This window comes from Engraulis encrasicolus, chromosome 9 (assembly GCF_034702125.1).
Source record: "Engraulis encrasicolus isolate BLACKSEA-1 chromosome 9, IST_EnEncr_1.0, whole genome shotgun sequence".
In the NCBI taxonomy this organism is placed as follows: domain Eukaryota; kingdom Metazoa; phylum Chordata; class Actinopteri; order Clupeiformes; family Engraulidae; genus Engraulis; species Engraulis encrasicolus.
This window is the reverse complement of record NC_085865.1, coordinates 5,063,648-5,087,355: the sequence shown is the minus strand read 5'-3', so window position 1 is coordinate 5,087,355 and position 23,708 is coordinate 5,063,648. Positions and strand designations below refer to the sequence as shown.

The following is a 23,708-nucleotide window of genomic DNA, read 5'->3' as shown; positions in this document are numbered from 1 at the left end:
AGGTTAGGTAGTTATGGTAGTAACTTTCCAATGACTCTATTACAGCATGCCGCAGGACGTACGGTAGTGGTGTGGATTGGCACTGCCCTCACGATCCGATTCAATCACGATTCGGGAGGTAGTGATCCTCTTCGATTCGATTCTATGCGATTCTATGCGATTCGATCCGATCCGATCCGATTCAATTCTACAATGCATTGCAATGCATTACATTTCTACTGAAAGCAAAGCAAATGTTTCATCAGTCATGATGAGGCAATACAAGTAGTCAGACACTGAGCAATAATGTATTGGCTGTTTTCTGTATCACTCTGGATCAGTCTGTATAAGTCTTGCAATGCTTTGAAGTACTTATATTTAATTTAACATTCATTTGCTCCCGAAATATCCACGGAAGTAATTGAAACTTAATAAAAAATGTCGGATCGATTCTGGATCGTCCATGCCCCTCATTGGATTGGATCGCCGCACCGAATCGATCATTGTTGACACCACTAACGTACGCTGTGCATTATGGGGCTACTGACGGAAATATGTTTTGTTTTGCATGACGTAGAGTAGAGTAGAGTAGAGTAGAGTAGAGTAGAGTACAATAGAGTAGAGTAGAGTAGAGTAGAGTAGAGTACAATAGAGTAGAGTAGAGTACAATAGAGTAGAGTAGGGTAGAGTACAGTACAGGGGTGAATTTCTCGAAACCAAAGTTGCTTACTACATTAGCTACTTCGTTGCTTTCAATGCATTTTCCCATTGGCTACTACCGAAGTTGCTAACAGGCTAACAACTTCCCTTTTGAGAAACTCACCCCTGTAGAGTAGAGTAGAGTAGAGTAGTGTAGAGTAGAGTAGAGTAGAGTAGAGTAGAGTAGTGTAGAGTAGAGTAGAGTAGAATAGAGTAGAGTAGAGTAGAGTAGAGTAGAGTAGAGTAGAGTAGAGTAGAGTAGAGTAGAGTAACTTTATTGATCCCCGGGGTGAAATTAAGGTGTCAAGTAGCTTACATAAATACACATAGTGCCCTCAAGGACATTTCAAGACACATAATAACACAGGTACACACATATAACACAGGTAGTATCAGGGAGAGGTGGTAAAAACTAAAGAAAAGAAAAAAACATGACATGACAAATAATAAAAAATATTTCATATCCTGTATTGATTTGCTTGATTGTGTTTCCTTCCTTCCTTCCAGACAACACGGCGTCGGTTCTGACCAAGCGCGGCGGTTTCCGGCGGCGGGAGCAGTCCCTCTACCGCCTCCCGGTGTTGATCGTGGACAGCGGCTCGCCGGCGCTGAGCGGCACCAACACGCTGCTGGTGCAGGTGTGCGACTGCGATGCGGACGGCGTGCCACAGGCCTGTGGAGCCGTGGCCTACTCGCTACCCGCCGGCCTCAGCACCGGGGCCCTGCTCGCCATACTGGGCTGCATACTCACCTTACTGGGTAAGGGCACTGCTCGCCATACTGGGGTGGATTTCTTGAAACCAAAGTTGCTTACTACATTAGCGACTTTGTTGTTTTCAATGCATTTTCCCATTGGCAACTACTGAAGTTGCTAACAGGCTAACAACTTCTCTTTTGAGAAATGCACCCCTGGGCTGCATACTCACTCTATTGGGTAAGGGCACTGCTCGCCATACTGGGCTGCATACTCACTCTACTGGGTAAGAGCACTGCTCGCCATACTGGGCTGCATACTCACTCTATTGGGTAAGAACATACTGGGCTGTATACTCACTCTATTGGGTAAGCTGCACTGCTCGCCATACTGGGCTGTATACTCACTCTACTGGGTAAGAACATACTGGGCTGCATACTCACTCTATTGGGTAAGAGCACTGCTCGCCATACTGGGCTGCATACTCACGTGAAAGAACTACATGCAGAAAACATGATAAATAATAATAATAAATTTATTGTAAGCGCCTTTGAAGATACCGAAGGTTACTTTACATTAAAACAGAGCAATAATAGTAGACAAAATAATAACAAAGCATCAATGAATGTATACATCACAACTAATAATAGGAGAATAATTAAAATATAAAATAATAATAAAAATAAAAATGGTTATACAAGAATGAAGTAGGATGTATATAAAAATAAAATGAAAATAAGTTAATAATTAAAGGAAGTGGAACATGTAGATATAACAGAATATACAGTATGTACAGTAGAACAGTGTTTCTCAACTGGTGGGTCGCGACCCAAAAGTGGGTCGCGGAGGGGTCATGGGTAGGTCGCGGAGCCGTGGTGTAAAAAAAATCGTAATTCATTGATTCGCTAAAAAAAAAAAAAATCTTCTTTTCCTGCAACAATTTACAAGAGATAGTAGCATGCAACCAGTCATTGAGTCGAACCAGTCATTGAGTGTCGCTAAAAAAATTGGGTCGCGACCGAATGAGAGTGGAAAATGGTGGGTCCCAAGACTGTTCCAGTTGAGAACCACTGCAGTAGAATATTGAGCACCAGAGTACTGCTCGTCGTACTGGGCTGCATACTTACTCTACTGGGTAAGCAAACGACTACATGCAGAAAACATGTACTATAGACACAACAGAATAGATGTACAGTAGAATACAATGCTGCTCATAGGCTGCTAAAATGCTTTATTATGCTGCCAAAAGTGCTTTGTAAATGAAACTTATATAATATAATACAGTATGACAATATACTGTATATGATATAGTATGATTGGACAGAGTACTATGAGACACCTGCAATAATAATGATGGGCATTCCCACGCTACAAGGAAATTATAGAAATGAATTGAATTGAATTTAATTTAATTGAGTTTAGTTTAAGCATAAGAACTCCATACTCACATCACTGGATAAGAGAACAGCTGCAAAATAAAGTATAATGTAAAATTTCAGAGGTAAATGATCAAGGCCACGTCCTCTGTGTTAAGACATCGTACAGAACAGAATTGATAACAATGATGATGATCAAGAAACCTATAATGTGAATAAATAACTTACAGCATATTGGTCATTGCGGCTGAATTAGCATCGAATTAAAAGAACACAAGATGAACACAAAATGGCTACCTAGTTAGCAACGTGTATGTAGCCTATCCTCAGTTTAGTTTTTTCAATCAGAATAGAGGATTCAGTTGCGTAGGCAGATAAAATAGAATATACAGTATGTACAGTAGAATATTGAGCACCAGAGTACTGCTCGTCGTACTGGGCTGCATACTTACTCTACTGGGTAAGCAAACGACTACATGCAGAAAACATGTACTATAGACACAACAGAATAGATGTACAGTAGAATACAATGCTGCTCATAGGCTGCTAAAATGCTTTATTATGCTGCCAAAATGCCCTATTTTAAAAGTGCTGTATAAATAAATATATAATATAATACAGTATGACAATATACTGTATATAATATAGTATGATTGGACAGAGTACTATGAGACACCTGCAATAATAATAATGGGCATTCCCACGCTACAAGGAAATTATAGAAATGAATTTTAATTTAATTTAATTTCATTGAGTTTAGTTTAGGCAGAAAAGCTCTACTCTCCCTCCGGAACGGCATACTCACATCACTGGATAAGAGAACAGCTGCAGAATAAAGTATGTAAAATTTCAGAGGTAAAGAATCAAGGCCACGTCCTTTATGTTAAGACATTGTAGAGAAAAGAATGAATAAAAAGGATGATGATCAAGACACCTATATATAATGTGAATAAATATATTGGTAATTGCGGCTGAATTGGCATTGAATTAAAAAGAACACAAGATGAACACAAAATGGCTACCTAGTTAGCAAAGTGTATGTAGCCTATCCTCAGTTTACCTGCACTCATCATCAATGTTGGTGCCAGCTGTTCGTGAAGGGATCTGTCAACAGCAGTGTTTGTGTTTTCCGGCTAGTAGGCGCCGCACGACTAGCCGGGGCGGCTAGTGATCTCACCATCAGGACAGAAATAAAAAGCTGCCATGTGGTCCTTCGCTCTGTTCTCTTAAAACAACAGATTTCACCAATTAGCTCATCTACCTACCTGTCTGATGGTGTGTGTGTGCGTGCGTAAGTGCGTGTGCGTGTGTGTGTGCGTGCGTGCGTGCGTGCATGCGTACGTGCGTGCGTGTGTCTATGTACGTGCTCATGATCAGATGGTGCAGTAAATGGTTGGTTGGATCAGATATTTTGCAACTTTCATTTCCAGATTGTCTCATCTACTGAAACCAAATTATTTGCAGAAAAGTGGATGTTTGGGTTTACTCATGTGTATTCGTACTGTAGGTAGTTTGTGGGTTTTTTCTGTGTGTGTGTGTGTGTGTGTGTGTGTGTGTGTGTGTGTGTGTGTGTGTGTGTGTGTGTGTGTGTGTGTGTGTGTGTGCGTGTGAGTGTGTGAGTGTGTGAGTAAGTGCATGCGCGCACGCGTGTCTGTGTATGTGTGTGTGTGTGTTTATCTGACTCCGTACATGTATTTGTTTGTATGTGTGTGTGTGTGTGTGTGTGTGTGTGTTTGTGTGTGCCTGTGTGATTTCACGTGGGTGTCCATATGTATATTTTATTTAACGACCTTCTGCCTTTGCACTACTCTTTGTGGACACTCTTCCATCTGTTCTGTACTCGTCCCATGACTCCTGGTCCTTGCCAGTCGTCTCCCACGTCTTGATAGTGATTCTCGACGCCTATAAATTAGACAAAACATCGCAGTGTTTTAAGTGACTTGATCTAGTTGGAGAGTCAGTGCGGCAATGTCCTGTGCAGGGCCGCTGACAGCTTTTGCGACGCGGATGGCAGAATTATCTGACATGTCGTCCCCCCCTCTCCCCCCTTTTTAAGATATTTTGTTGGTCTTTTTGACTTTATTTGTGATAGCATAGTGAAGATGGTGACAAGCGGTAGGGCCAGTGCCCCCCCACTTAATGCGTTCAATACTTACAATGTAATGTAATGGAGATGCAATTCTGGCACCCCTTTCTCCTTGGGCCTGGGAAGACTGACCCATTCGCTCCCCCCTGTCGGCGTGCCTGGTTGTGTGTAGCCTACTGGTTGCAGCAATGCCTTTGGCAAGCTACATTGCTGTATCTGAAGTGACCTGATCTGGTAGGAGTGAGTCCTATTCGTGCGAGTGCCAATATTGAATGCAGGGCCGTTGGCAGCTTTTGCAAGGCCTGGGAAAAACTCATCTGAGAGGGCCCCATTCTCAATACATACAATGTAATGGGGGTCCAATTCTTGGGCCCCCCTCTCTCTCTGGGCCCTGGACAACTGACCTGTCAGCGAGCCTCCATGGTTGTGTGCACTGGTTACGTTACAGCAATGCCTTTGGCAAGCTAAACAACTGTCAAATATAGGCAGCTTTGTTAACTTGAACACGGACCTTGTTTACATGCACGCCAAACGCCTCTGATCATTATCAGAGATGCGCAGCTATCAGATTCTGTTAAGTGGCGATGTAAGATGCGTAATCCAATAGACGTTATCTGATCATAATTACGGTTATCTGATTGCGAGAAATTGTATTAGCAACACCCACATAGATTCCTCCTCCTGCTTTATTTGATTTCTTTGGTCGGCGCAGATATTATGCAAGGTGGACAAGACAAAAACTAGACTGCCGTTTTAAAAATGATTATATCTCTGTCTGCAATCATTGAGGCCAGCGCAATGTCAGACCATACAAATTAAAGTGCTCATTCCAAGGGTTTCTAGAGACGTCATGGTTTATGAGCAGAGGGAAGAAATGGGGGATTAAAAGTTGCCAATTGCTATTGGCTTCATATCCTGTTATTTCTTTTCTTAATTTTCAAACTCAATTCACGGAAGAGAACGTGAAAGAGGTTCATTTACTCACACAGACCTCAATAGAAGGTGATGGAACAAAAAGTGTACAGTCAGCTGACTTTGCATTCCAGAATGCTTTAGCGGCATCAGCTTTCAACCCCAAAATTGTTCACCATATAACCAGAGATATTCTATAGAGATATGCCAACATAATAGGTTTCTATGGGCACCTAACGCGACCAGGTTCCGGTCTGCCTAAAGGGGCGTGTCATAATGCTCCTACAATGAATAGAACAGACCTTAGGTCTGCCTAGGTCTGCCTAAGGGGGGCCATAATAGAACCAGGAAACAATGGGCCAATGGAACCTCTCTCTCTCTACTCTCTCTGATATAACTTGTCTTCAAGCCTATAGATACGTATATCAGCTGTGTGTGTGTGTGTGTGTGTGTGTGTGTGTGTGTGTGTGTGTGTGTGTGTGTGTGTGTGTGTGTGTGTGTGTGTGTGTGCGTGTGCGTGTGCGGTTGTGTGTGTGTGTGTGTGTGTGTGTTCGCGTGTGCGTGTGCGTGTGCGTTTGTGTGTGTGTGTGCGTGTGCGTGTGGGCAGTATACAATGTGCACAGTCATCCAGTCTCTATTTAATAAAGCAAATCTTGTTTTTGGATGGCAATAATCTTATGTACCCATCCACCATATCCGTCCGTCCATCCATCCATCTGTGCTGTGGCTTAAGGGCGGATGGGGAAAAGGGGTTACTCTGGTGAAATTACTTTTCCTGCATGTCGGGGCGTCTGGTGTTGTCACATACGGTACTCTCCTCTCCTATGCATTTCTCCCCCAAAATTCATACATTTTCTGATTTCCCCCTGTACAATATGTCAGCCTCTCTGTCTTCTCCACCCACTCAACCCCAGCTCGCCATCACTCTCTCTCTCTCTCTCTCTGGTGGTAGAGTACAGTAGGCCTTCCTTCCAGACTTGCCCTGCCTCACACAACTTTCTTATTAGATTGGGTTGCTTCGGGATTGGAAGTTGGCATATGTCAGTTTCCGGTGACAGGAGAGTGAGGGAAAGTCAAGAGGATGACTTTTGGGTGCACCTTAACTCTATTCCACTTTTAGCATACAGTTGACTTTTACTGCAAACTGTAAAAGTTAATATGGTATTATCAAGTCAGTGACTAGAAATAGCATATCGCACAAAGTTGTTTCAAAGTTTGGTGACAAAAAACCCATCATCTCATATTGGATAATAGTTCAAGTAAAAAGGTCGGAAATCAAAATTAGATTTTGCGTGGGTTTGTGGACACACCCCCCCCACCACCACCACCCCCATTTTAACAACTTTAAGTCGCCCAATATGCCACCATAGTCACCACATTTACAGGAGACATTTAATTCTGAATGAACTCACTTTAATTCTGAATAAAGGTTAATTCCTCTTTGAACACATTATGTAAACACTTCACAATTCGGAAATAAATGAAAGATCAAAGCAAACTCGATAGAACTGTCTAATTATTAATTATTAATTCGGAATTAAAACCATCATGTCAGCGTAGCCACTGGTTATTAAATGTCTTGGCATCCAATATTGACATGCACTTGACAGTGTTTTGTGATCTCCATCTCCGCTAAGATAATAGAAAATAGACTTAAGAGCAAATTTATATGCCTACTGTACTTATGGCCGTAGCCAGGAGTTTGAAATAAGGGAGGTTCACAGTGTGCGAGCAGCGCGCAGACATTTTTAAAGCAGCACTGTGTAGGATGGTGCCAAGAGTATCTATTGCAACTACTATGCTGCTCATTGAAACTGTGCTGTCTTCTGCCAATTTTGGTCTTTTCATTAATATTTGCTAAATAATAAACCAATATTTACTAGTATGACCAAAATACAGTTTTGCAGCTGGAAATTCAAAATGGCGGACAATGGAGAAGATCCCCTTTTTCATGTATGAAAAGCGCAATTTTCCCAGTCATAATGAATACTTAGAATTTGATGCTGGTGGTAAGTATTCATGAAAAATTTACTTTTGTGAATGGGCAAAATCAATTCTGGAAATAAACTACTAAAAACAAGCAAAAAATATATATGTAAAAACTGAGATTAAAAAAATACATTTTTTTTCTCTAAAAATTAGGGAGGTCCGGACCTCCCTTACCTCATGTGGCTACGGCCATGACTGTACTGTAAGTGACAGTGCAAATGATACCAATTTCCAGCTGCTGTTACTGTGTGGAAAAAGAGCCTGATCTCTGCCCTACACTCAACATCGCACACATAACCTGTCTGCTGGAGGTAGTTTTTTTACAAAAGACAAAAGTGTCAGACAGTTGAAGGAGGTAGGTATTCCTGATGGAGATTTAGGGTAATCGAAATGTTGCGTTTTAAATAATGAAGTTTATTTTTTGAAGCTTATTGGCAGTGTGCAGACCCACCTCCTTCAACTGTCTGATGAAAGTACTCAACTACATCATTGCTATGAGTTTAAGGTTCCTTCATTGTTATTGTTCCATTTTTCTTGTTCGCTATACTATTTTATTATTCACTTTACTTCATTTAGCCTTTTTTGATGTTTTATAAGTGTTTTGAGACCATGATGTATGGTGATGTTGCACTCTAATCAGTACATATTATTAGTTTCTCTCTAGGGGGATGGCACCTGGGGAGCAGGTTATAGGGACGGCACCAAAACTAAACAGGAGGCGTCCACAACTGGCACCTGGGGTGCAGGTTATAGGGACGACACCTAAACAGGAGGTGTCCACAAATGGCACCTGGGGAGCAGGTTATAGGGATGTCACCTAAACAGGAGGTGTCCACAAATGGCACCTGGGGAGCAGGTTATAGGGACGGCACCTAAACAGGAGGCGTCCACAACTGGCACCTGGGGAGCAGGTTAGGGGGACGGCACCTAAACTAAACAGGAGGCGTCCACAACTGGCACCTGGCTCAAGGGTACATCAGTCAGAGAGACTGGATAATGTACTATATTATATATTATAGTCTTATAATCTCTGCCTCAGTGATACCATTTATCTGGTCACCTGGTCACATGTCTGTCTCCATAGCCACCAGCTACCACTGCCCCAATTTCAGATGATGACATTTGGCTGGCGAAAAGGAGGGAAAAACCATGTCATTGAGCTTAGCAAAGTGAGAGAAAGAGATCAGCCCCCGAAAAAAAGTATTATCTTGTTTTCTCAGTAATAAGACTTTACAAATTTCAGTCTGAAACATTTCTGGATGAAGCAATATTGATATTGTTCTCGCCGTATTCTAGTATTTGTCATCTCCGACAGATTTGTGTCCTGGAAGATTACTTCTTTTTTTCTTTCTAATCCATGCAAAGACTCATGAAGCTATGTCTTCTTCATATGTGCTTATTGCAGGTGTTTTGTATTCAGTTATTACACACAAAATTGAAAAGAAAGGGTAACACTTTATTTTAGGGATACATCTATTAGCACTAATACATACAATGTACCTGTATAAGTAACTTGTGAGGCATGTACAAAGCAAAATCAATCATTTGTTAGGCATGTATTCGCAAATGTCTTGTTCATGCACAATAATGGATTTATTACCAATTTAACCTTACTAAGGACCTAGTAGGCCTTAGCGTTTGCTTAGTACATGCCTTACAAGTTACTTATGCAGGCCACTGATTCTTGAGAAAGCGGCTAAAACATGTCTCAGCAATAAACTGCCAATTCTGTTGAAAATAAACTACATTTTCATGAACAAAATGAATCCAGGTAAAGACCCAGGGGTCTGTTACACAAATGTACAGTCGTTTGAAATATTTAAGTGTAATTGTATTACTTTTCATGGCTATAAACCTGCCCACACCCTGTAAAAAAACAGCTGTCCCAAGGACAGACATCATCATTTCAATTGACTTAAAATGTAAAAATCACTGATATTATTGAATAATATTACCATGATGTGAAAGTCCATATTGAAGTGCTTCTGCAGATATGCACATAGTGCGTGTAAAGCAATATTTACTACTATTTTCTGATTGCTCAAAGTGTGTCCAGGATATTAGTCACCACCGTCAGATTTTTTTTAAAAGACAATAAAATCAGGTATGTACAAGGTCATTGTCATTACTTAGGACCCCGTTTCAAAACTCTACTGAATACTTCACCATCACTGAAGCTCCTGTAAGTTTACTAATTTCTCCTCAATTTGTTAATTTGTTTGGACACTGGTACTGTCCCAACCATAAACTGTCAACACCGTCAGGTGTTTTAATAGTATTATCTTACATTAATGTTAATTATATATACATTTTCAGAAGCGGCATGAAGCCCCTAAGAAACAGAGCGAAAACGAAGTGTCTAATGTGAGCAAAAAATGCATAATATGTAAAAGAGTGTTTTTTTATCTCACACCGTCAGATGTCACCACCGTCAGATTTTGTTCCGCTCATCATCTTGTTCCATATTTTACTAAATTGTGCTGGTTAATGAAACATTACCAGATATGTTAGTAATAATTGTGACCCAAACTTATACTCCAGCCTCCACTGAGGTGCATTTGGAGGGTTTTTTGTCACAAAACCTGACGGTGGTGACATCTGATGTAGTTCACAAAAAAAGCATGTGTTTTACATGTTTTTGACAAGTTTTAAGAATATGCTTCCAATAAGTATCTACAATTATGTTGAATTGTAAAAGTAATTCACTTAAATACAGTAAAGATATTTCTTTACTTCTAATTCTGTCTGACGCTGGTGACAAAAACAAGAAAGAGCCCATTTTATGAAAAATGTAAAACATGGGGAGCTTGGCCAATACATTCACTGCACAGCCAAGACCTTCATCTATGATAATACACCTCTATATTTTGGATTTGAACAGCTTAAAACCTGTTTATGCCACATTTTCAATAATCTAGGCCTACTTCCTAGAGTATCTAATAAATGAAGAAAAAACACATGCACAAACATACGGTGCACACACAAAAATAAAGTGTTTATGCTAGATGTCATTGACTTGAGAGGGCTATTTATTTTGCTAAATGTAGGTAATAATTAGGTCACTTTCACCACCTTCAGATTACTGTCACCACCGTCAGTTCTTAAGTCACCACCGTAAGAAGGAGTTTTGGACATTTTAAATGAATGTCCTTACAACATTTTCCTTTGGAGTTGTTGAATTATCAAAGTAATAGCAAATTTAAGCCTACACGAATATTTGTGAAATTACAAAAAATGTTTGATCTATTTAGGCATTAAGTAAGCATTGTCTGACAGCACATATTTTAGAATTGGAACACATGAAGCCGTATTAAAATAGAATGAAAGTGAATTTTCAACATTTAAAGGCGTATGTGTGAACCAAAAAACACAAACAATCACTTGAAAACTCCAGATACATATGTAACCAAATCAATACACTTTTTATTGCTTTTAATTGTGTCTGACGGTGTTGACAAAAAACAAGGTATGATCGGAGAAAAACCTGATTTCTGAAAAAAATTCAAAATGGGGAGATTGGCCTTGTGCATTTCTGAAAAGCCAAGACCTTTGTCTACGAGGATATTCCATATTATTTTGTAATTCACTTCGGTTTTTTCTTTCGAGATTACAACCTGTTTTAGCCACTTTCTCAAGAATCAGTGAGGCATTAACATTATATATATTAGTGCTAATAGATGTATCCCTAAAATAAAGTGATACCAAAAAAAAGCTTTCAAAGAAGAGAGTAACAGAATAGAACAGAATAGAAGGCTTTTACTGCCATTATAGGCCTACTCAGTACAATGCATTTTAAAGCTCATTCAAAAGCAGCACTTTGAAAGGGGCATACAGTGAATGTAAGAATGTCCAAATGTACAAGAAAAACTACTGTACAAAATTACTATGCAAACCCACAAAAACAGACTCAGACAGACTTGATCCAGGTGCGGAGCATCATACAGCGTGGTAGAGGTAGTGAATGCTCAAGTCAGTTTTATTATCAATTTCTTCAAATGCACTGAACACACAATGAAATTACGTTTCTCACTCTTCCATGTGTCGACAAGAGACTATATACAGAGAATGAATAGGTACAGCGTACTGAAAAATAAACCGAGCACTAAGTCGTTGCCGGCTTTGTCAATTTGACGAATCTCCCCTTAGCCCCTTAGTGTAATCTGGTGTAGGCTCAATTAAATAACACCTGTAGTCCATCAGCGCTGCAGCAAATGGAGCAGCAGCCCCATTGACACCCCAGAGCTCTTCATTAATCAAAGCCTATTGTCTCGCACCAGCACAGCAATCCACACTAATGCACTGGACGTGCATACGAAAACAAATGAGCTCTAAATGCACTGAAATGACAAAAAAGAATGTCAGCTTCTCTAGCTCCAAGTTATTGGTAAATGGTAGCCTTGTGTAAATAACCAAAAAAAAACATCTAGTTTTGTCCTCATGCCAACTTCTTGTTTTGAAAATGTGCCATACATGAGATGCGAATGGTTCCAGGCAATGCGCATGTTTTCACACTTTGTATATTGATCTCAAGCCAAGATTTTTGGTGTGTGAAAGTTCACACATATCCTTCTTCATCTCTCTCTCTCTCTCTCGCACACACACACGGCCTCAGTTCTACTTTAGCAGGTAGAACTTAGCTGAGAGAGCTGAGAGCACAGTAAACAGGACCATGAGAGAGAGAGAGAGAGAGAGAGAGAGAGAGAGAGAGAGAGAGAGAGAGAGAGAGAGAGAGAGAGAGAGAGAGAGAGAGAGAAAGAGAGAGAGAGAGTGCGAGAGACTGAGTGAGTGAGTGAGTGAATGAGCAAGCTGGCACCCATCCATCAACAATTGACATTAGTGTTTCAAAATGGCAAACCCTCCGCCCCCACATCCAACCCCCCACCCCACCCTCGAGTTATTCTCCCCAACAAACCAACCATCCATCCCCACACTCATACCCCCCCCCCCCCCCCCCCAACCCCCCCATCCCGAGTTCTACTCCTCAGCCCATTACGAGGTGCGAAGGCAGCAGGAAGCAGCTCTCGCCTCCACTCTTCCCCTGCCCTCTCCTGGATCCAGGCGCTGTATACGCTGTTATATACGCTGTATGGAGAATGGAGATGTGGGGCTGGTGGTGGGGGAGGTGGGGAGGTGGGGAGGTGAGAGAAGAAGAAATATTGAACCCACCGAGCGATATTTTACCGGCTTGCCGGGCGACAGTGATGGATAGGGGATCATTAGGCGTTTGCCAGTTTTTCGCCGGAGTACGAATAGTTATTTTCAGCCATCTAATAGATGAGAAGGATCCATGGATTGGGGGCGTGCAGAGAGAGAGAGAGAGAGAGAGAGAGAGAGAGAGAGAGATAAAAAGAGAGAGAGAGAGAGAATAACAGGAGGAGCTGTCAAAAGAAAAGGAAAAGGCACTCAGAGTTCTTGTTCTGATAAAAAAAGGTGCGTTCTGGGTGAAATGGAAAGGCGTGTTTCATCTGACTCTGAACATGCGTAATTAACCGAGAAAGGAACAAAGTGTATGATGATGGAAACGCAGATTGACTCTCAGAAAATGAAAAATAATGTTCAGATGCATGTAGACCACGTTTTCTCTTAATGTAACTTTGCATCAGATGTAGACCACGTTTTCTCTTAATGTCACTTTGCATCAGATGCACTTTCATTTTATTTTAAAGTGTGGAAACTCTATCGCTCTCTTTATTTGCTCTATTGCTAATTAACTGTCTGTCTGTCTGTCTATCTGTATGTGAAAATGTGTGTTTTTGCCTGTCAGTCGGTCTTTCTGCCTGTCTGTCTGTCTCTCTCTGTCTGTCTGTCGGCCTGTTTGTATGCGTACGTGTGTTTGCCTGTCTGTCTGTCTGGCTGTCTGTCTTTCTGCCTGTCTGTCGGCCTGTTTGTATGCATACGTGTGTGTTTGCCTGTCTGTCTGTCTTTCTGCCTGTCTGTCTGTCGGCCTGTTTGTATGCATACGTGTGTGTTTGCCTGTCTGTCTGTCTGTCTGTCTGTCTGTCTGTCTGTCTGTCTGCCTTTCTGCCTGTCTGTCTGTCTCTCTCTGTCTGTCTGTCAGCCTGTCTGTATTCGTACGTGTGTGTTCACCTGTGTGTCTTTTTACTTGTATGACGTTATTGTTGTTGGTCTACTCTGTGTGGCCATTTGCATGATGTTTTCTTTCATGCCTTCAGTCCTCTGAGAGCAGCAAAGTAATATCTCAGCCAAATGCCTTAAGGTAACATTAATATTGCAGAAACAACTCGACACTTTGACCATTATCACTCAGATATTGATCCACGGGTTTAATACAGCTGGTGGTTTAAAGGCAGGGAGGCTGATGATTACCCATAAAAAAACAAATACAGATTATATAAAACCGTGACTTGAAATGGTACTGCTTGACCATGGTGTGAGCTATACCATACCAGAGACGGTTTAGGTAGGAGGAGACGGGACAGTCGCCGCCATCTTGTTGACACCTTCGGGGTGCTATTTTGCGATTAGTGAGACCAGATCTGAGAGTCAATGGGAAAAATGAATGGGGAAACTGAGTATAGGACGGGAGGGAACCCAGCGGTTGTGAAAACCATATGGTTGAAACCACCGTGAAAAACTGATCAATCTAGACCAGTGGTTCTTAAACTGTGGTACACCACTGGTGGTACTTGAGACATCTCTGGTGGTACTTGGAAGAATTCATTTTTACATTGATTTGAAGGCTGATCAAGTTGTTGCAGTTGAAAATGTCTCTTTCGTCTCATATTTTGTAATATTGAACTGTAGGAATCTGTAAACATAATGCAGAATAATTCTAGGCAAGCAAGAAATTTAAAAACAAACTTGCTCTGAATGTGACTGTAGCTGTTGATGCCATTATGAACCTCTCTTGTATCGACTGGCAATTGTGAATTGAAGGCCTTTGTTGTGATATTGTTGGTTGTCAAGGTGGTACTCGGAGAGCTCAATATTTTCTCGGGTGGTACTTCACACAAACAGTTTGAGAACCACTGATCTAGACTACTTGGTTGTGTCATACGAGTCAAAATAAAGCTTTTTAAGCCACTTTTCTCACATTTTTTTTTGACAGAGCGCAGGCGCAGTTGTTTCATAATGGCACGAGAGAAACGGCTTTTCACAATTGATCATGTGCAACATTTCGCGTGCGCCGATGCAGCCAGATGATTGGATCACTGGCAACGCAGCTCAGCAGGCACATTGGCTCTTGTTACCAGAAAGGCGGGAAGACGCCATATTTGCGTTACGAATCTTCACCGTTAATTTCTATGGACGCTTACACCAGCTATCACGTCTCTTCCTGCCTAAACCGTCTCTGACCATACTTCAGAGCTATGCCATGATGTTTTATGTTTTTAATTCATGAGTCATGTTCTTTACATTGCATGCATACTTACTGTATAGTGTGTTTTACAGTTCTATGGATCATCCCTGTTTGAGATAGATATTGTATGTAAGCAAATGGTTTGCATGGGCAATGTGCGTTTGTATTTCTCTGAAATTTCAGTACAGAGTGCATTGTTTGTTATGTGTACATATTCTTTTTTTAGAGGTTCTGTTTCAGACATTCAGACAGCTCATCGCATTTTCTGTTATGTGTATTCATGCATTTGTATTCGAATTTCATGCACAAGGATCATAAGAGTGTTGGTGTTGCATGTTTTTCTTTCCCGTGCGTGTTTTGTACTTCAGTATCTCATGGTCGTTGGTTGTTGTTTATTGACAAAATATTTGGAACAACTTTTTAAAGTCCTGATAGCTGTTGACGAAATTCGCCTTTGGCTAAGCCCCGCCCTCTTTAGTTACAGTTGCTAGGTCGGACAGATAAACTTTCAATGCTGAGATATCAACGTGATTTATGCAGTGACTGCAAATCGCAGCAGTTATTCACCCCTAATAAATAAAAAAACGCCATTCATAGTATTGTGAATATAAGTATTTATTTTCTGAACGGTCATGCGATGCATCACAGCTGTTGTTATGGGCTCTTCTCACATGGGTATCGATAGGCATTGTAACCAGCACCATGGTAAGCTGAGCTCGCATATCTTTTGAGCCCTGACTCAAACTTGCTAGACGAAAACGAAATCACACAACGTGATGGCTGTAGTAATCTTCAAAGCTACCACAGCAATGTGTAACATTAACGTTTGGCGTTTATATCTTCAGTAGCTTAACAAAATCACGTCCATCAGCTGCTAGTCAAAACACTCCTGCCGTGACCGATAGTTAACTTTGCTAGCGGTGTTTCTTCATTAATTAGATCAGAAATCCAAAATCCTACTCTGAAACAGGTTCGTGGTTTGCTTACAACCTTACTGAAAAGTGACACGAATGAGATGGTGGCATGATCGGAGCACACAAAGTATGTTTTTGATCCGTGTGCTTTCTAGTCGAGTGTGCTGCTGCCGAGACCCTTCAAGGCAGACTATCCAGCTGCTTAATATTAGTCCGGTTTTAGGTAAAGAGGAAAGCGATTACCACCTGTTACATCGCGGGGAAACTTGCACCTTTGTCACAAATACCCCAGGCAATGTCCAATCATATTTTAATAATAATACGACCGTATCTCGCTAACTACTTGAAAACATGCGATTTCAGCATTGAGTTCAATGGAGCGCTGCCAAAACTGTCCGAGGTTTGTCCGAGGTAGTCCTTTTGCAGCGCTGTGATTGGTCAAAAAGCACTTTAGGGCGGGCCTTAGCCAAAGGTAAATTGTGGGCCCTATGAACAGCGGTTTTTGAGAAGCTTTTGGGTGGGATTTGGCCAGACACATCTGGCAACACTGGCTGCTCTATCTCCAGGAGTACATACACTGTACATACACCGTAGGTGCTAGCAGCAGGGCCGTACTCGCAAATTGTAGGCCCTATGAACAATAAGCTTTAATAGACCTTTACTCCCCTGTACTAGGACACTTTTTGATGCATTGTTTGAAATCAGTTAAAGTATTGGTTAAACTTTTACCAAAAACCATCTTCCAAAACATTCTGCTGAAAGTCCTTGCTACAAAAAATGTTGTTAGTGAACAATGCTTGTGTAGGCTACTATGAAAAAAACGGGCATGTTGTACTGCTACTCGGAACTTGTGCTGTTAGAAACGTACTCCGGCCCATTGTTGAGGAAGAGGAGGAGTAAATATTGTAAATTATGTGCAATTGTGTGCAGTTTTGGTGCTTCCTATAGTGACGATGAACAGGAGGAGAAATACATACATATTGTAGATTATGTATCATCTGTAATCCAACATTGTTTCCTTCCTCTGCAGTTTTGGTGCTTCTGATGGTGACGATGAGGAAGAGGAGTATGATAAATATGACATGACATTACATTTAGCTGACGCTATTATCCAAAACGACTCAGTTGTTTTACGTGCAGGGTATTGGTTACAGTGCCTGGAGCAATGTGGGGTTGGGTGTCTTGCTCTAGGGCACCTCAGCCATGGAGCGAGATAGGGAGTGGAAGGGTGGGATTTGAACCTGCAGCCCACTGATCTAAAGTCCATCTCCTTAATATAACCTCCAGGCCACGGCCGCCATATTGTAATGAATGTATTGCTATAATTTATTGTAATCAATATTAAATAATGATGTATCATGTTGTGTCCTTCTCTGCAGTGTTGGTGCTTCTGATCGTGACGATGAGGAGGAGGAGGAAGGTCCCCCTGATCCTGGAGGACGAGCGCGACATCCGCGAGAACATCGTTCGCTATGACGACGAGGGCGGCGGGGAGGAGGACACGGAAGCCTTCGACATGGTGGCCCTGCGCAACCTCAACATCATGCACGAGGCCACGACGCACAGCGCCAACAAGACGCGACGCGACGTCACTCCCGACACGCCCACCTTCTTCCCCTACCCCTCCTCCTCCTCGCATCGCCACCACCCCCACCCCCACCCCCACCCGGCGGGAGGCCCCCCGGCGCGGCTGCCCCCCTACAAGACCCTCCCGGACAACGTGCTGTTCCGCGAGTTCATCTGGGACCGGCTGAAGGAGGCGGACGTGGACCCGGGCGCGCCGCCGTACGACTCGCTGCAGACGTACGCCTTCGAGGGCAGCGGGTCCGTGGCCGAGTCGCTCAGCTCGCTGGAGTCGCTCAGCAGCGGAGCCGAACAGAACTCGGAACAGAGCTACGACTACCTGAGCAACTGGGGCCCGCGCTTCAAGAAGCTGGCCGACCTCTACGGAAACATGGAGGCCAACGGCTTCTTCTCGTAGCCTCACGCTACTGCGATAGCGGTGGCGGCTCTACCCGATTGGGAACTCCAAGTGAAATACTGCATAGAGACATGAGGCTTTCTTGAATTATATTTACTGGTGTTTACCAGTGCTGTTTACCAGTACGGTACTGGTGCTGACTGTTCAGGGCTCCAACACAAAGGGCCGCAACGGCCTAGTCTGTCTAATAAAAGCATGGCTATGCTATGTGTTTCTGGCACATAGCATAGCCTCGCGATACTTACACTCTTGCAGCCTCGCTACAGCAACAGTTCTGACACATGTGCTCTGATAAATGATGATTATCAGAGTTGTAGTATTTATGGGGTGACCCTGAGTGTGACCCTGAGTGTATGGTGATTGCTGAGAAAGACAGCTGTTGTTTATTGCCCAGTAGGCTATATGTGAGAAGACGAGTAATCTGCATAGCGTGCAGATTTGAGGTGGGGGTCAGCGAGGTGAATCAAGATACTTCTGTCATCGGGAGTGATGTGTTTGTTTACATCCATCTTTTGAGGCTTTCAAACAGAACAACTTTCTGGCGGTGCTTATACAGGAACTTCAAACAAGTTGGGACTACAAAGCGAACCTTTGAGGCATTCGGAGCACATTTTGACTCTGGGCTCGAGGTGGCGAGAGCAGTGGGAAAGGCCTTTGAGGTGCATTCTGGATATATTATTGCGTCATTGCTTCTCTCTTTTTCGTGGCACTGGGCATAAACCTGACATTTCTTTTGCATTTGATGTTCTTATTTGCCTTTGTTGTTCACAAAAAAAGAAAAAAAAGTAACTTTCCAGAAACAAACAAAAAACAACTTTCCTAAGTGCTCTGTCCATATCTGTGATTATACAGGTTGCTTGGAATGGAATTCAAGACTGAAGTTGTACAGTTTTGTTTAGTTTTATTTCACATGAACAGTCTTTAAAATTATTTTTTAACATATCTGGCTTCAAAGACATGCTGCAAAAACAAATAAATCATTAGGTGGACTGCAGCTGAAAACTAAACTTAGCTACAGCAAATAATGTGTCATTTTGTTTTGCGAAAACAGCTGTAGTTATCTCCAATGTGGTGCATCTCTTCTGCTCAGAACAGAGTAAAGACTGCTAAGGCTTCGTATGGTTTGATAGATGTATGACGCTCATAATGTCTTAAGAGTTCAAAATCAATTCTGAGAGTTTCTTTTGTTTCAGACATGTGAACATTTTTTTTATCTTTTAAAAGATAAACACTTTTACAAGGCTGTCACAAAATAAACTTTCAGAGTTGATTTGTGTGGTTTGGCTCAGTTCAGAGTTTTATAAAGTAGAAGTACTCTTACAGATGTAATTACAATGTATGTTATTACTAAGTTGAAAACATGTAATATCATACCATCAGTGTTGTAATTACATTTGCAAGAGTACTTCTACTTTATACTTTATACAACTTTGCTCAGTTTAACATGAGTGGTTCTCGTGGTGCTTATAGGAAGTTCTGTTTCTCATTGTCGTTAGTTTCTGTGTCATGTGACTTTCCGGAAGATGGAGAAAGGTGTGTAAATGAAACTAAACTTCTGTCTTTTTACTCTCCTACTGACTGAGGGAAAATATATATCTTTTAACCTGAAAGACGATATTCGACAGAAAATATGTTGTTTTATTGACATCAGTGGCAAGAGGTGGCAGTGCACAGAAGATTTACCGAAAGGAAAAACAATTCTCATATCAGACTGCGAAAAATATCATTTTTAACCAGAAGACTAAAGTATGCTTCATTCCAAGAATAAGTCCAAGGGCATCTGTGACAGATGTTAAGTGCCAACTAAAAAAAAAAAAAATGTGTTTAAAAAAACAAGAGCGTGGAAGTGAAGGTCAGAGGAGATATCTGTTTTACAATAAAATGCCTTTTTAACTGTTGTCATTGATCTTCAAACATGTTAATAAAGACTCTTATTTATTTTAAAAAGGCAAAAAACAACACGTGCCAGGTGTTTTAATTCCTTTTGATGTCAATAAAAAGGGAGCTTCTATTTTTTTTCTCAGGTGAAGAGCATAGACTTTCCCCCAAATCTTCTTCTTCTGAGGAGGAGGAGGAGGAGGAGGAGGGGAGAGTAGGCAGTATTATCTGGGGCACGTCAGCGCTTAATTATCTTATCAAGGTGAAGCAGATAGGCTCTTAAGAAAGAAAGAAGGTAAGAAAGAAAAAGCAAAGAAAAGCAACAGAAAGGAAAGGAGCTATCCCCCCCCCCCCCCGTTCTACTCTGGAGGTAAAATAAGGCAAGCTCCTGAAGATGAAACAGCACATGTATCTCTCCAGAAAACACATGCACATGCACACGCACACGCACACGCACACGCACACACACACACACACACACACACACACACACACACACACACACACACACACACACACACACACACACACACACACACACACACACACACACACACACACACACACACACACAGGTGGAGGGAGAGGAGAGGAGAGAGGGGAAGTGGAGGAGGAGAGGAGAGAGGGAGAGGAGAGATGAGAAAGGGGAAGGAGAGGAGGATATGAGAGAGGGGAAGGGGAAGAGAGAGGGAGATGAGAGAGGAGGAGAGAGGGAGAGGAGAGATGAGAAAGGGGAAGGGGAGCAGAGAGGGAGGGGAGGAGGAGGAGAGAGGGAGAGGAGAGGAGAGATGAGAGAGGGGAAGGGGAGGAGAGAGGGAGAGGAGAGATGAGAAAGGGGAAGGGGAGCAGAGAGGGAGGGGAGGAGGAGGAGAGAGGGAGAGGAGAGGAGAGATGAGAGAGGGGAAGGGGAGGAGAGAGGGAGAGGAGAGATGAGAAAGGGGAAGAGAGGAGGACAGGAGGGATGAGAGAGGGGAAGAGGAGGAGGAGAGAGAGAGATGGGCAAGGGGAGGAAGAGAAGAGATATGGGGAAGGGGAAGAGAGGAGAGATGAGAGAGGGGAAGGGGAGGAGGAGAGAGAGAGATGGGGAAGGGGAAGAGAGGAGGGATGAGGAAGGGGAGGAGAGAGAGAGAGAGAGGGGAAGAGAAGAGATATGGGGAAGGGGAAGAGAGGAGGAGATGACAGAGGGGAAGGGGAGGAAAAGAGGGGAGGAGAGGAGAGATGAGAGAGGGGAAGGGGAGGAGAGAGAGAGAGAGAGGGGAAGGGGAAGAGAGGAGAGATGAGGAAGGGGCAGAGAGGAGATGGGGAAGGGGCAGAGAGGAGATGGGGAAGAGAGGAGGGATGAGATGAGAAAGGGGAATGGGAGGAGGAGAGTGAGAGAAAGGGGAAGGGAAGAAGAGGAGAGGAGAGATAGAGATGGGGAAGGTGTAACGCCGCATTATGTAATAACGGTGCAATATGTAATAATGTAACAAATTATTACATAATGTGGTGACAATCGCCGCATTGTGTAATAATTTACGCATTTCGTAATACATTTCTTGAACGCATTTCGTAATAACTTTTTTCTCATCTTGTAATAAATTATTACAAAATGCGAAATTTATTACGGAATGCGACCGCAACTTTTTTTTTTGATGGAAATGTAATAACATGGTGCATTATGTAATAATCTATATGGATATGTTTTTTCTGCACTTGGATTCAGTAGGCGCAGCACACATACATAGTCTCAGTGACATGGTATAGTCACTGCCCTCTCTCTCTCTCATTCTTCTCAGTTCTCAAACTGCTCGAGAGTCGCGAATGATGCGGTTAAAACCGTTAAGAAATAATTTCACAACTTGTTGCGTGCAACGAGTCCAACGAATGTCTCGCACTTTCTGCTACATTACACCAATTTACAGCGACATTAAATAGGCCAGGTCTAAACACTTCACGAGGTGAAAACTTGTCTTGCACTTGCGTGGGTCTGTGGCGAGAGAGAGAGAGAGAGAGAGTGAGAGAGAGAGTGTGAGAGCCCCATCTTGGCTCTTTGGAAATATTCTTAACATTACAAAGGCTATTTTAATATTTTCCCCCAAACAACATGAATCAAATCCCAGGAAAAGACCAACCATTATAAGTGACTCGTGGGGAGCTGTCCATGCTGGTGGTGCTTAATATTTCCCCGATATTTGCCCGTGGAGTAGTGAGTCTTTCATGTCTGCCTACATGCGCGCCAGGGTCTGACCATGGTGCTTTTTGCCCGTGGAGTGAGGAGACTGTCTTCTTGCAAAGCAAGAAGTCATAGTACCTGAGAAAAATGCCACTCTTTGTCCTATTTTCAATTTCAGTCCACTGTTCAGTAGGCCTATTAGGCTGCAATCAAATTCAATAGCCTATGCTCATCCACATGCACGCGAAAAACAATAACCCAAGCGGCGGGACTAATTCGATTATATTCCTTCCAAAAATGTCCGAACGTCACAAAAATCAGTTATTTGCATTGTCCGTAATTATACCAAAAAAAAAGGTATCAATAAAAGAAATCAAGTCTTCAGTTTCGATAATCCACGTTACAAATCCTCAACAACAGCAAGCCATTCCTTCTCTGCTATGAGGCAGGCAACGGAACAAGTGCAGACAGTAGGCTATATGACCACGTTGATGCTGCACGGCTTGAAAGGATTCTGTCTAAATTAAATATCTTGGATAGCCTATATAGACCTAGGCCTAACTAGATTTGTTGCAATACAGATTCATTTTCTATAGCCAGAAGTGTTCCGTTGGACTGACGAAACCGAACACGATCAAGTTTGCAACTTCTTTCCCTCATGCGCTGTCCGTCAGCACCACCTGTCATCAGACGTCCGATTAGCTTTCATTACGTGCTGAGGGAAAAACTCTCGCCATTAGGCCCATGTGTGTTGCACTGTTGTGAGGGATATCACCAAATAATTTAGATAAAAGTCAGAACATTATTTTGGCAATCTGTTCAGTCTGTTCATTTAAGTTTTTGGGTGCTCTTGGATATCGGGGATCAGTTCATGTAGAGAGAAGAGTTCATCCAGGCACTCCAAAATAAGGTGTCCAAACGGGAAGTTACATTAAAAAGCCTTTAATGGTACTGGGCTGGGGTTACATTAAAAAGCCGACATGTTTCGACCTCACCAGGTCTTCATCAGGGCTACGTTCACCATTGAAAAGAAAGGCCTCCCTTAAATAGTGACATCACCACATGTGACCCATTACGCACTAAACACATTTGCGCACACCAGAGAAAACAAAGATTAAAAAATAGCCTGGGGTAATAAGTGATGCCACAGAAAAAAATGACCAGAAGTACAAATAAGCATCACAAAAAACAAGTAAAATCAATATCCTCATTTAGACCAGGATAGCGCATGGCATCCAGTTGGTGTATCCAAAAAGTCTGCCTCTGATTAGGCCTAAGTCTTTTTAGCCTGTCCCCACCCCTCGGAAGAGGTTTGATATGCTCGACGCCCTGTATGCGCAGCAGAGAATCATTTTTACCATGGTATATTCATTGAAATGTTTCGCCATGGGATAGTCAAAATTGCCCACTCTGATAGCATACAGGTATTTATGTTCTGCTAGCCTATCTCGCATGCGCCTTTTTGTGCGTCCGATATAAAAGAACCCTTCAGCGTAAGGACAAGTTAGGCGGTATATGACAAATGTAGAATTGCAATTAATGAAATCTCTCTGTCCGTATTCTCTCGTGGTTTTAGTATCCACAAAAGATTTGGCTTGTGTAACATTTGGGCAGTGAGGGCAGTTCATACATCTATAGGTGCCAATGGGTTTACGCAGCCAGGTTTCTCTCTTTTTCACCTGTAGGTGAGAGCGCATTAATTTATCTCCTAGGCTGGGTGCACT

At 42.3% G+C, this 23,708-nt stretch overlaps 1 protein-coding gene across 1 annotated transcript in view; it reads left to right on the top strand.

Moving 5' to 3' along the window:
- The window catches only part of LOC134456086 (cadherin-7-like), a 187,338-nt gene extending 169,387 nt beyond the window's left edge, over window positions 1-17,951 (top strand). The window contains exons 15-16 of the mRNA XM_063207519.1: window positions 1,186-1,437; window positions 17,350-17,951. Coding sequence (XP_063063589.1) covers window positions 1,186-1,437; window positions 17,350-17,951 — 854 coding nt within the window. The remainder of the gene's footprint in view (window positions 1-1,185; window positions 1,438-17,349) is intronic.
- The last annotated feature ends 5,757 nt before the right edge of the window (window positions 17,952-23,708 follow it).